General features: G+C 47.2%; 1 protein-coding gene across 6 annotated transcripts in view; it reads left to right on the top strand.

Annotated features, from left to right (window-relative positions):
* LOC142905918 (fructosamine-3-kinase-like) overlaps positions 1-14,737 on the top strand; it is a 48,571-nt gene that overhangs the window by 23,646 nt on the left and 10,188 nt on the right. For 2 of the 6 annotated variants that reach the window (XR_012929936.1, XR_012929935.1), the window contains exons 2-5: positions 7,513-7,635; positions 8,490-8,647; positions 11,117-11,305; positions 14,083-14,209. Coding sequence is in view for 1 of the 6 variants with exons in the window: in XM_076053155.1 (XP_075909270.1) it covers positions 4,353-4,427; positions 7,513-7,635; positions 8,490-8,647; positions 11,117-11,135 (375 nt within the window). In the remaining 5 variants the exon portion in view is untranslated. Of the gene's footprint in view, positions 1-4,288; positions 4,428-7,512; positions 7,636-8,489; positions 8,648-10,812; positions 10,904-11,116; positions 12,265-14,082; positions 14,210-14,737 lie in introns of those variants that run through there. The other 4 variants (XR_012929933.1, XR_012929934.1, XM_076053155.1 and 1 more) reach the window with 4 other exon arrangements.

Raw genomic sequence — 14,737 nt, forward strand, 5'->3', positions numbered from 1 at the left:
CCGCCTCACCTTTTACCTCGTCCTCCTGACCCCTCGACTCGTCCTCTCACCTCAGCTCGTCCTCACCCGTCGTCGTCCTCACCGCTCACCTCGTCCTCCTCACCCCTCACCTCGGTCTTCTTACCCCTCATCTTGTCCTCCTCACCACTCGACTCGTTCTACTCACCCCTCACCTCACCCTCCTCACCCCTCGTCCTCCTCACCCCTCGTCCTCCTCACCCCTCGTCCTCCTCACACATTGTCCTCCTCACCGCTCATTCTCCTCACCCCTCGTTCTCACCCCTCACCTCGTCCACCGCACCCCGCGCCTCGTCCTTCTCACCCACACCGCGTTCTTCTTACCCCTCACCTCTTCCTCCTCACCCCTCGACTCGTCCTTCGCACCCCTCACCTCCTTACCTCTCGTCCTCCTCACCCGTCGTCTTCCTCACCCCTCGCTCTCCTCACCCCTCGCTCTCCTCAACCCTCGTCCTCACCTCGTTTTCCTTCTCACCCCCCGTCCTCACCCCTCGCTCGTCCACCGCACCCTGCTCCTCACCTCCTCACCCCTCGACTCGTCCTTCGCACCCCTCACCTCCTTACCTCTCGTCCTCCTCATCCCTCGTCCTCCTCACCCCTCGCTCTCCTCACCCCTCGCTCTCCTCAGCCCTCGCCTCGTCCTCCTCATCCCTCGTCCTCCTCACCCCCACACCTCGTTCTTCTTACTTCTCACCCCCCGTCCTCCTCACTTCTCGTCCTCCTCACCCCTCGCTCGTCCACCGCACCCTGCTCCTCATCCTCCTCACCCCTCACCTCGTCCTCCTTACCCCTCACGTCGTCCCCTTGACCCCTCACCTCGTCCTCTTGACCCCTGACCCCTTTCTCACCCCTCACCTCGTCCACCTCACTTGTCCTCAACCCTCACCTCGTCCTACTCACCTCCACAGCTCGTTCTTCTTACTCCTCACCTCTCACTCTCCTCACCCCTCGTCCTCCTCACTCTCGTCATCGTCACCTCTCGTCCTCCTTACCCCTCGACTCGTCCTCACCTCTCACCTCAGCTCGTCCTCCTCACCCGTCGTCGTCCTCACCGCTCAACTCGTCCTCCTCACCCCTCACCTCTCCCTCGCCTCGTCCTCCTCACCCTTAGCTCGTCCTCCCCTCCCCTCGCTGTCCTCACCATTTGCCTCGTCCTCCTCACCCCACACCTCCTTCTTCTTACCCCTCATCTTGTCCTCCTCACCACTCGACTCGTTCTACTCACCCCTCACCTCACCCTCCTCACCCCTCGTCCTCCTCACCCATTGTCCTCCTCACCCATTGTCCTCCTCGCCGCTCGTTCTCCTCACCCCTCGTTCTCCTCACTCCTCGTTCTCCTAACCCCTCAGCTCGTCTTCCTCACCCCTCACCTCGCCTCGTCCACCCCACCCCGCGCCTCGTCATCCTCACGCCTCGCCCGCCTCACCCCTCACCTCGTCCTTCTCACCCACACCGCGTTCTTCTTACCCCTCACCTCTTCCTCCTCACCCCTCGTCCTCCTCACCCCTCGCTCTCCTCACCCCTCGCTCTCTTCACGCCTCGCTCTACTCAACCCTTGTCCTCACCCCCACACCTCGTTTTTCTTCTCACCCCCCGTCCTCACCCCTCGCTCGTCCACCGCACCCTGCTCCTCATCCTCCTCACCCCTCACCTCGTCCTCCTTACCCCTCACGTCGGCCGCTTGACCCCTCACCTCGTTCTCACCCCTCACCTCGTCCACCTCACTTGTCCTCAACCCTCACCTCGTTCTCACCCCTCACCTCGTCCTCCTCACCCTCACAGCTCGTTCTTCTTACTCCTCACCCCTCGTCCTCCTCACTCTCGTCGTCGTCACCCCTCGTCGTCCTCACCCCTCGTCCTCCTCACCCCTTGACTCCTCCTCACCTCAGCTCGTCCTCCTCACCCGTCGTCATCCTCACCGCTCACCTCGTCCTCCTCACCGCTCACCTCGCCCTCGCCTCCTCCTCCTCACCCTTAGCTCGTCCTCACTCCTCGTCCTCCCCTCGCTGTCCTCACCATTTGCCTCGTCCTCCTCAACCCACACCTCGTTCTTCTTACCCCTCATCTTGTCCTCCTCACCACTCGACTCATCCTTCTCACCCCTCATCTCACCTCACCCTCCTCACCCCTCACCCTCCTCACCCCTCGCCTCCTCCTCACCCCTCGCCTCGTCCTCCTCACCCCTCGTTCTCCTCACCCCTCGCCTCGTACTCACTTCTCACTTCGTCCTCCTCACCCCTCACCTCGTCCTCACCCCTCACCTCGTCCTCGCCTCGTCCTCGCCTCATCCTCCTCACCCCTTGCCTCGTCATCTTTACCCCTCAGCTCATCCTTCTCACCCTCACCTCGTCCTCCTCACCCCTCACCTCATCCTCCTCAGCTCGTCTTCCTCACCTCGTCCTCACCCCTCACGTCGTCCGCTTGACCTTTCACCTTGTCCACACCCCTCACCTCATCCTCACCCATCACCTCATCTTCCTCACCCCTCACCTCATCCGCTTTACCCCTCAGCTCATCCTCCTCACTCCTCAGCTCGTCCTTCTCACCCCTCGTCCTCCTCACCCCTCAGCTCGTCCTCCTCACCCCTCGTCTTCCTCACCCCTCGACTTCCTCACCCCTCGACTTACTCACCCCTCGACTCGTCCTTCTCACCCCTCATCCTCCTCACCCCTCGTCCTCCTCACCTCTCATCCTCCTCACCCCTCGCCTCATCCTCACCCATCCTCACCCCTCGTCCGCCTCACCTTTCACCTCGTCCTCCTCACCCCACACCTCGTTCTTCTTACCCCTCACCTTATCCTCCTCACCACTCGACTCGTGCTACTCACCCCTCACCTCACCCTCCTCACCCATTGTCCTCCTCACCCATATTGGATGGGTGATTGGGTAGGTGGGTAGTTCGGTGCGTGGGTGGGTTAGAGGTTGGGTAGGTGGCAGGATGAGTGGGTGGGTGAGTAGATAAGTGGCTGGTGAGCAGGTGGGTGGGTGAGTGCATGAGTTATAGATTAAGTGGGTGGATGGGTCAGTGTGTGATTTGGGGCATGAATAGGTGAGTGGGTGGGTTAGTGGAGTGTTGAGTGAGTGGGTCGTTGAGTTAGTGAGTGGGGGGTATGCAGGTGGGTTCGTAGGTAAGTGGTTAAGTGAGTGGCTGGGTGTGTTGATGAGTGAGTGGGTTTCGCGATTGAGTGGGTGCCAGGGTGATTGGGTTCATGAGTGCTTTGGCTGGGTGTTTGAGTGGTTGGGTGGGAGGCTGAGTCAGAGTGGAGCACCAGGGTATCAGAATGTTAACTCCCTCGCCATTTGTATAGGACATCGTGGGTTCGATCCCGATCGTGACGCCTGTATATTTGGAGTTTGCATGTTCTCTCTGTGGTTGCATGGATTTTTCTCTGGGACCTCAGAGTTTTTCATGTATATTTAGAAATATACATTCAGAGGCTTTGGCTGCTATAAATGTCCACGTGATAAGCCACTTCTTTGAGCTATCATTTGTTTGCCATGTCATTTCCGACAAGGATCTGTATAGCTCAGTGGGCCTTACCTGGTGAATTTAAAATAATTCAATTGTAGTTGAACTATTTTAAGTGAATAGGTGGATGAGTGGGTCGGTGGGTTGGTGAGTAGCTGGTTTAGTAAGTGAGAGGTTGGATGAGTGGGTGGGTGGTTGAGTTGTTGGTTTAGAGATTCGGTACGTGGCAGGGTGAGTGAGTGGGTGGGTGGCTTTACGAGTGGGTGGGTGGGTGGATAAGTCAGAGAATGGGGCGCCATGGTGGCTAGGAGATGTTAACTACCTCGCCTGGTATATTGAACTTCGTAGGTTCGATCCCGACCTTGACGCCTGCTGTATTTTTGAAGTTTGCATGTTTTCCCCGTGGTCGTGCAGGTTTTTCTCCAGTTTCTCCAGTTTTTCCCTGCACATTTAGAAACATGAGTATTTTGAGCATTTGGCTGCTATAAATTTCCCTGTGATAAGCCACTTCGTTAGGCTATCATTTGTGGCCAGGTTGGTTCTGAAAAATAGCTCTGGTAAAATAAAAAATGGTTTCATTTATAGTCTACATAGGATTGACTTCCCAGGAAGTAACACTCATTGTATAAACCCCAGAAGAATATTGTTTTGAGTCACCCAAACCAGAATGTGAACTGATATATTCGTATTTTCAAGCGAGGTTCTCGGCCACAGACCACCTGGACAAATATGATGTAGTTTAGTTTGCATATGAATTATTACTTGGGGTTTGTTGACATGATAAAGTTAATGTTTTCTTTGACAGGTCTATTGTGTTGTACACTCTGACAGGGGCTCAGGCTTGTTGGGGCAGCATCTGGCTGAAATGCACCTTCACAACAGAAGATTGGAGAGAGGCTTCACAAGGAAGAGAAAACTATCAGTATTGAATCATGAAAATGTAAAACATGTGGAAAACTAGGCCCACCGATCCAACCCTAGCATCATGTCAACTATGTATTATGTTGACATTCCTTCGCACTGAGAGTAGGCATGCCAATGGGATCTAATGAATATGTGTTAACAGGCGATTTGTGTGTAAACAAACACACATTTCATACAGCTGTTTATTAATCGTAAAAATCAAGCGATTGAGCTAGTGAATGAGATACACACATGCTGTCATTATTTCATACATGAACACAACCAGTGAGCCAGCGGTCATGATTTTCCACACCTAATCACATTCATCTCTTTGTTTTAGCCATCTTTGTGATGAAGGGAACTGTATTGTTCATGTGTGTGCAATGTACTTTTATATGAATTATGTTGGGTAATATATGAAAGTCCATCAGGGCAAACTCTTCTGCAAAGGAGACTTAGAGAATTCAACATTGCGTCCCTTTATATTTTTGCTAATCGCAATATTTTTCGATTTAAAGCTTTCGTGACTGCAGGAATTCATATTCTTGGTTCTTTCGGTAAAGTCACGTGGAAGGGAAATAATAAAATAGTACAAATAAAACATTATATAATAAAATTTTCACGAAGTTTCGGCCACAACACAAGCAGACGTCCTCAGATGAAGAAACAGAGCTGTCGGAAAGACAGCGTCTTAATGAACACTGGGCAGTGAACACTGGGCAGTGTTCATTAAGACGGTGTCTTTCCGACAGCTCTGTTTCTTCACCTGAGGACGGCTGCTTGCGTTGTGGCCGAAATGTCGTGAGAATTTTATTATAATATGTTTTATTTGTATTATTTCCCTTCTACGTGACTTTGCCGAAAGAACCAAGAATATAATCGCAATATGTTCAGGAGATAAATGTCAAGGTCTGCTAGCCAAAAGAAGGCTTTAGGAGAGAGTTCATGTAGTTTTGCTATTCATTCATTAAAGGGCAATAGAGTAAATGCTCAAATTAATGTTTTCAGCTAATTTTGTATATACGCTAGATTTACAAGTCTATAATGTACAGAAAATACCATGGTTGGCCAGACCATCGCTCGGCATCTGCATGTGGCTCCTGGGCAGTTCAAGTGTGGCTCTGCAGAGGCGCTGCTAATTTGTAACTCTTCAATTAAACTTTATATGAAGTGAGAACAATCTGGTATCGGAGGCAGGCCATGAGTACTCCCAGGGCACTGAGATTTCTAAACTCAAAATTCCACAGCCAGTCGACACGAGTCAACTTCTGTATGGCTAATCTTTATCTCTTGTGGCTCCCGCGGCCATCTGAAGATTATGGTATGCTGCTGGTAGGGTCAGGAAAGTTGGTCACCCTTGGTATATATCTGTATATGGGTTGATGATTTTGTGCAATGTTCAGCTGCTCCGTCACGACAGGGGTCCCAGTCAGTTTGAGACTGCTAAATTAAGGTTCTCATGTGCTTTACAGATTTTGATAAAAATTTCAGTCTTGAATTTCTCCCAACAGGTATGGACCCTGGGCAGGAGGATGTAGAGTATGTGGGATTCATACGGCTATATGCTGTGGTTACATCCCACATGTGATCTCCGCTTTAAAGTCATGAAACTGGTTGTAGCCCATTTAAATTTTAATATACCCGTTTAACACGTAGGCTTTCGCGGCCAATATCATCCATAATATCGTTTTTTTTTGGGTTAGATCGTTGAAATATAAATTTGTCGTTAAACCCGCCACCACCGACACAGCCAATTCGTAAGGTTTGTCACATAAACAGAACATTCCAATTCGTGAAGGGCTCACAAGTGACGTAATCACATCTATCCCTCCAAGGAATGAAACAGGAGGATTTCTCTACGAATTTGGCTGTCCACCTAATGATGATAGTTGTAATTACTGGCGAAACGTCATACTCAGATTGTAAATGTTGTGGATTTTCTCTCCAACACTTCTGTTTGCTGTACAAGTAGCGGATTGGCATGTTCCGTTTACGTGACAACCTTACTAATTGGCTGTTAGGTGGTGGTGGGTTTAACGGCTCATTTATTTTTATGCGATCTAACCCAGAAAAACTATATTATAGATTTAATGTACCCTTTTGTTGAAGGACAGCCTGGGTGACCAAAGTTTTATAGGAACGGCAATAATGTTTACTTGATTAAATTAGTTTTATCATGGAGCGGTGAAATCAGCTGTTGTTCAGATGTCAGTCTAATTAGTATTACATCGTAGAAATATGAGAGTCCTTTGTGTAATAGTCTATTAACCACTGATGATGGTAACATTGGTTTAAGGTTACATTTTAAGAAGAACTAGATTGGCGTACATTTTATCTTGCATAAGTACACAAATTTATAAAACAATATATTTGATTAAAAAAATGCATATATTTTCTTCCATTGCACACAGTTGTACCATTGATAACAGGGCACACAGTTACAACTGACATCACCAGATGTCACTCAAGTTCCCTCAGAGATCGATCTTGCATAACCAGTGTTCACATAATCAGTTATGTTTTCGCTAATTACCAATTACACTCAGCCGGGTTTGACAGACTTGTATGAATGTATGTTGAACTTCCTTTCCACCGTACATAGCCAACCGTGCTAAACGGAGGTGTGGGAATTAAGTGCAGAACCTATCGTTAGGATCAATGCTGTTGTATTTTTTATGAGGATATCAATTGGTGGCTGAAATGAGATGTTCAAAGACTACACCATGATAATCGGTACATAACATGAGTGTCGAATTATGTCTTAAGAATTACCCAGCCATTTGTACGTAAATTTCAACGTTGCTGGGTGACATCTTAAGTCCGTGTTCTTCATTGCAAGGCCCGCGGGCCGGTGGCAGTCCCTGGTGTCCTTTTTACTGCGACCCCTGACGTGCAGTCCCCGACAATACACACAAGTGAAAACACCCCATCATGCTGTCAAACCCCCCAATGGTTTTAAATGTGAGGTGGCTCTTTCACTGATAATGTCTTATTCGCGAAAGTGGCCCCCCTCTGAAAATGAGTGAATATCACTGTTTTAGGTCAAGGATTGGCCAAATAAAGTAGGTATTATTTGCTTATGTTTCTAAATGTCCGTAATAAAACTATATTTATGCCACCAGCTGAATGAGTGGCAGGAGGACTGGGTGACGTTCTTCTCACGGCAGCGACTGCAGCTTCAGCTGGACATGATAGAGAAGGACTACGGTGAACGGGAAACCCGCGAGCTCTGGTCTCGGCTTCAGGTTCGTAAGCTGTTTCACTCTCGCCCTTAACCCTTTCCTGTTCCGAGACGACTGCTCATTTCAGGATGGGTCTCGTTCACCGAATCTCGGGACGCGCAAGCGGTTCAGCGGTAATTTTATTTAGAGAGGCATAGCGCCGTTGTTTTTAAAGACATTGTACTCGCCACAGAGCACCGTAGCGACAGGACAGCACTCTGTTATAGCTGGTACCAAACTGTGCTACACACCTTCCCGCACGGCCTTGTGGGATCCTCGGTACTAATAAAGTTTTTTTTATATTTACTTCCTATTACGTTCCGATGACGTACACGAGATTCAGCGGTGAACGGGATGCACCCCGCAACTTGCAGTCATCTCGGAGCAGGAAAGAGTTAATACATGCAGCAGTGTAGCTCATCATGTGCACAGCCATATGGGAAACCCATTTGATCGCAGTGGGTTTTCGAGGTGACTTTAAAGGTAAAGTGGTGTTTCACACGCAGGCTTTCGCGACCAATATTATTCATGATAAAGTTTTTTTTGGCTTAGATCGTGTCAGTGTAAATGCGTCGTACACCCACATCCACCCAACACAGCCCATTAGTAATGTTTCTGACATGAACAGAACGTGCCATTTATGTTATTGCTTCGGCACTCTGGTGTGTTAGAGAGGAAACGCAGAACATTTTCAAACGAGTACGACCTTTCGCTGGTGATTACACCCAGCATCATCAAGCAATTGCCAGAAGCGTTCTGACTTCTGGCAATTGCCTAATGGCAATTGGAGGTGGGTGTACGACGCATGTAAATTTATGCGATCTAACTCGAAAACAACGTTATGAATAAAGTGGTGTTGTTTTTTGCGTGGTGTGCAGCTTCGGTTGGGGGATTTTTTCAGGGACGTAGAGGTGGTTCCGGCACTGCTCCACGGTGACCTATGGACTGGGAACGCTGCAGAGATTCATGAAGGGCCCGTGATCTTTGACCCAGCCTCCTTCTATAGGCACTCGGAGTACGAGCTTGCCATCGCTGGGTAAAAAAAGCTACAAACAACCAAAACAATAGCAGCAACTGCCGTTCACTGCCCTGTCTGTGGCATGCAAGGTTCATTCGTATAACCTCTGTGGCAAGGGCTGGCTCATTAAATAAATAACAGAGACCAGGTAGAGTTGTGGTTGAGATCTCTACATGCTGAGGTCTCCACCCTCTATATTTGCTAACTTACAAAGACTCATCCTTCCTTGCTAAGGCTTTTTGGGCAAATCCTGTTAAAGCTGATACGGTGCACAAAACAATAGTGGACCGATAAAACTCTTATTTATCCACGGCGCTTGAGGATGCTTGAATGTTCCAGAAACTCAGTTTGTCGAACAAGGAACTCGTGGTTCAGAGACAAGTTGCCACTGATGTGCTTTACCAGGAATCCAAGCTGAAGATAATTCATTACACGTCAAATGGAATTCAAACCCTCAGAGCTGGGATATGCTTCAGTGAACAAAAACACATTTGACATTATGTTTACTGAGCAGCCATTGGTGACCAAGTTGAGACCACAGCATTCCTGCCCTCAATTCGCAGGAACGTTTGTTGATAGATGGCTTACTGGATTTTGAACGGAGGACCTCAATGGCATTGGCTCGGTGCTCTGACATTGAAATTAACCTCGAGCCACTCAATTACCTGCATTACGTTGAATTTGTGAAAATGTTCATTTTGATTTTAAAGCTTTCGTGACTGCAGTAATTCATATTCTTAGTTTTTTCGGTAAAATCACGTTGAACTGAAACAACAAAATAATAAAATATATATAAAACAATAAAAAAAATTCTCACGACGTTTCGACCATAACTCAAACGGTCGTCTTCAGGTGTGTTGGTTCGCATAAATTAATTTTTAAACGGCGCATTTATTTATTTATAAAAACCGTTAGCGCCACACGCAACGATTTGGCAGTTTACCCAGGACTAGTCCATCTATATTCTGAAAAGAGGAGGGGGGAGACGAAATTTTGTATAATGTATGCTGTCTGAAAGCCACTGTAAGCGTGAACAATCAATTAAGACCTGAAATGGTTTATCAAATCTTTCCAATGATTGCTAAGATAGAATCCATCTTCTCGGTTGAAATTGTCTCTGTGCTTGTATATGTGGATAGCCTCATGAACGAATCTCTCATGGAAGCCAGATGGCTTACAAAGAACCTCTGTCTTGGAAAAGTCAATGTCATGTGAGCCTACTGAATTATAACAATGATCTGCCACGGCCGAGGTGTTGGTCCTACCGTGTTTAAGGTCTGCTTTGTGTTCACGAATGCGGTCCGAGATATGGCGTTTGGTTTCTCCAATGTAACTACTACCACAGAGGCAACTTAGTTTGTAGACACCAGGGTATTGTATGTCCGGAATCACATCTTTTACAGACGGAACCAGATCACGGATTTTATGTAATGTGTTGAAATGGACCTGGATCTTGTGTTTATTCAAGATTTTGGAGATCTTTTTTGTGATCCCAGCAATGTAGGGTAATGTGATGGTTTTGAAAGGCTCCTCAAGAGGGTTCTTCTTCATGGTTTGAGTGATAGCTTTGCGGATTGTATAGTCGGAGTAACCATTAGCCCTAAGAGCTTGGTGTACGTGCTTGAGTTCACTGCTTGTGTGTTCCTGGTCAGATATGCATTGGGCTCTATGATACAGAGTCTTGATGAGAAAATTCTTCTGTGATGGATGGTGGTGGGAATCCGGTTACAGATAAGCATCCGTATGGGTAGCTTTCCTGTAGACAGAGTGGCTCATTGAACCATCAGGTCTCTTTTTAATTAGGACATCCAAAAAAGGTATCTTGCCATCTATTTCGACTTCCATGGTAAATCTGATGGCTGGGTGTATGGAATTGATGTGGTCGAAGAATTGGTCTAGAGCAGGCCGGCCATGTGGCCACATGACAAAAGTGTCATCCACGCACCTCTTCCATAAGGTTGGGCGCAGAGTGGCAGTCTGGATGGCGTCAGTCTCAAATTTCTCCATGAAAATGTTAGCTATAACTGGAGAAAGGGGGGAGCCCATTGGGGTGCCCTCAGTTTGTTTGTAGAAAGTTCCATTCCAAGTGCAGTATGTATTGGTTAAACAATGTCTCACCAGGGGGGGTACCTCAGTGTTTAGTCCTTGATGAACTAAGTCTTCAATGATTGCAATGGTGTCAGGTACAGGAACCTTGGTGAATAAGGAAACTACATCAAAACTGACAAGCAGGTCGTCTGGGGACAGGGAAATACCCTTGATTGTCGATACCAGGTGAGTAGAATTTTGTTCTGAAGACGACCGTTTGAGTTATGGTCGAAACGTCGTGAGAATTTTTTATTGTTTTATATATATTTTATTATTTTGTTGTTTCTCTTCAACGTGACTTTACCGAAAAAACTAAGAATATGTTGTTCATTGTTATGTTGTTCGTGCTGGAACAGCAGCATTGTAAGATTTTGAATGTTTGGTGTTGTTTGGGTACAGGATGTTCCAGGAGCTTTAGCTCTACGCTTCACTCATCCTACCACGCTCTCATCCCAAAGTCACAAGGCTTCGGCAAGAACCAGAAGCTCTAGCAACTCTTCCACTACCTGAACCACTGGAATCACTTTGGGACAGGATACCGAGGGTCATCCATCTCCACCATGCGCAGTCTCCTCAAGTGAATGAACGGTGCAGGAAATCGTGGGCTATGGTGTATGACTATAAAAATTCTTATCGGCCATGATATACATTGTTGAATAAAGGCCTTCCCTAAGCCACCACTCAATCTCACAAAACTAGTCCATTTAAATGCTGTGCAATGCCCTAGGCATTCCACGTGAGTGTGACCGGGGGTCCCTTTGTTCCACATCCTGGCCGTGATCTCCACGCGAAAACTGGGTCAGTTAATGTCCGAATCAGAATCTTTAATTAGGCTGGACGAATCTGATGAGCTATTAAGCTCTTTTTCACAGATGTCCAGTCGGGGCGAGTCAGAAAGTTACAACAACAAACAACAATACAAACAGATAGGAGGGCAAAGTAAAGGAACGCGAAGCAAATTTTGACTTAACTTTCGTGACTGCAGGAATTCATATTCTTGGTTCTTTCGGTAAAGTCACGTAAACACCAAACAAGAACAATAAAATAAAGACCGCTTGTGTTGCGATTGAAACGTCCTGGGTTTTTTGCTTTTATTATTTTCAATTTATTTTTTATTTGTTTTTTTATTGAATTTTTTTATTTAATTTGAATTTTATTTCTTGTTTTCTATTTACGTGACTTTACGGAAAGAACCAAGAATATGAACGCTAAGCAAGTCATGAAATAAAAATATATAAGAGTTCAAATTGCATTAGTGCATCAATTCCTGCCAAAATTTTTTTATCACCAAATGCCATTTTGGGCAAGGCAGCATAACAAAAACAATCCCAGATGTTTGACTAGTACCAGTTACAGTGTATGTTTTTGTTGTTGTTTTGCTATGGGAGTAAACCCTTGCAGAGAAAGGGACCAGAATTAGGAAAGCGAAGCCAGGCACTCCTTCAGAAGATGCCATGCACGGGCGTGACCACTGCACCACCCTGACGCCCAAACAAATGGAATTCAAATAATCTGCAATACTGGCAAATAAACCCTATTAGTATCAACCGAATGTCTGGACAATCTGACCCCCTCTACACAAGCAACAGCTGAGAGTCAACGCTGTGATGCTGTGCGATTGGTGCAAGCGACCCATCGTTGTGTTTTAATGTTGAGCGGTTAAACTTGCACTGTTGTGGGGTGAGGTCAAGGCCAATGGCTGCTTCCAGCGGTGTCAAGATCAGCGTTTTGAAGAGGCTCACGAAGGATGATACTTGGCAGTTGGGTGCAGTCTCCCTCCATTAACAACAGAGGGCAGAGGAGCGACGCTCACAACAATTGGCTGAGCACTGGGCGTATACAACGCATGAAGTCGGCAGCAAGTTTATCTCAGGGAGTTGACCCGCACACGACAACTGGGTCTGTCCCGCGTGTTCACGCTATAACGCGGTTGCCTTCATTTAGGGAACGCGCACCGCCATAAGGCGACTTGTGAGCGGTCGACGCCGAACTACTTTCTTGAGCTGCGCGGTTGAGCGAGACGAGACGGTAACGCGGCGGCGTCCCCCCAAGTTATTTGTAACCCAATTCTGACTGCGCGTGGACATTCATTACGGGGGAAATAGTTTTCGCTTAGCGCGGCACTTTTCAGGAACGCATCTACTGCGTTAAACGAGGACCCGCCGTACAGGTGCTGTGCACTGTACTCGGAATCAAAATCTGTTTTGACCCTGGAGAAATCCGAAGCGCTATCAAGCTCTCACTCACAGGTGTCCAGTAAGAGGCGGTGGGGGGGTCACCAAGTGACACGCAGCTTGACCGTGGAGTAGACTGCGAGGACGCCAACGTCGCCTAGGCAACGCCGCCCCTCTCTGGCTCTGCCTGCCTCGCTCTGTGCACGTGAGGTGTCAACCACGTGACGCGGGCCACTGCGCGCGTTGCGTCACCGCTCACCGTGGGGGGCCCCTCCGCTACGTCCACATCGTACAGTCGCACATTCATTAATAGTCACACTCTTAATCATGTTTATGGTCATCGTCATTAAAGGTGAGTTTAATAATAATACCACTACTACACAATGTGTGCATTAATATATACGGCATGAATAAAACGCACCTGTAAATATCCTAAGTAAGTTTGACCTGACATTATTGCACAACAATTGCCCAGCCACCGTGGGATGTTTATCCTCCAATGTGTATCTGGCTCTGACCTGACTTATATAAAAGTGCAGCTCTGCAATTGCTTGGTCACACCACCGCTGGTGAAAATACCTTCATGAGAGCGAACTCTTTACGAGTAATTGGTCTAATTTTCCATTTAACAATAGGTTTTACCCATTCTGGCAATACAACAGGTGTCAAGATGTTAAAACACCAAACAGAATCCTCATTCAAGGAATCCTGTCTGGATTAACCACGTACTTGTGGTGAACATGGAAACATGCTCTGATAATATATGCATTGTCTTTGAAACTGATTAGTCCACACCAGGAAGGTCCCATATTCTACTTTTCCACGTTGACCAGATGTGTTGGAAGAGCCGGCTGAAAGCCACACTTTGCTGGATCACACGTGACTTGCCGATCAGCTAACTGTGGTGTACCCATTTAGCGACCTCTGGTCTGTGAGTTCAGTTTACTAAACATTAACAGCATGGCAGCTTTCTAAGTGGCTTGTGTGACAATTAACCCATGTCATTATCTCTTGCACAGCCTGAAATAAGTTTTGGCGTCAGGGATGGAAATTATGACTCACCCACCTGCACCTGCCTTGTGCTCCCAGACACCTAAGGACCTTACTACCGCTGTGAGAAATTGACGGGCGTAGACTGCTGCATGGCGATGATGTATTCACGTCGTTCCTGCTGTTTTCCTCTTTTGCTAGGTGATGCAATTGGTGTGCCAACACCTCCAGATGCAGTTCCTGAAGGACGTGGGCATTCGGGACATGTTCGTTTTGCCTGTGATGAATGAGTTTGTCCAAACACAGGGAAGTCAGCCTGTTCATCGAGGTGTGTTTCCCATGTTTATTTCACTCGATTGGTCGTCTGTTTGCAAGGTCATGCTCTGCCCAGAGGTCACCCACTGAGATTTTTTTTACCGTAACATTACCGTCACTTGGGTTTGCTGATCGATTCAACGGGGCAAAAATATTTGTAACAAGCGTAAACATGGCAACGTGATCATTGTCAGACCACGGAGGACCTTCAGAATGCCGAGTATGATCTTTAAATTGATCCTGGACTCAGTCGGGGGATATTTGAACAATTTGAATATTGGGGCGATATCGTCTTGCTACGGGTCTGAGTGAGAAGTCTCCCAGCGGTTTTTTGAGTCCATAATCGAGATTTTTGGGTTAGAGCACGTAAACATGCACTCAATAATACACTAAATATGCACTATTTATTTATATATACAGTGAGGGAAAAAAGTATTTGATCCCCTGCTGATTTTGTACGTTTGCCCACTGGTAAAGAAATTATCAGTCTATAATTTTAATGGTAGGTTTATTTGAACAGTGAGAGACAGAATAACAACAA

The sequence above is a fragment of the Petromyzon marinus genome, chromosome 59 (assembly GCF_048934315.1).
Source record: "Petromyzon marinus isolate PM22_M1 ecotype Great Lakes invasive population chromosome 59, UKy_Petmar_22M1.pri1.0, whole genome shotgun sequence".
NCBI classification, from domain to species: domain Eukaryota; kingdom Metazoa; phylum Chordata; class Hyperoartia; order Petromyzontiformes; family Petromyzontidae; genus Petromyzon; species Petromyzon marinus.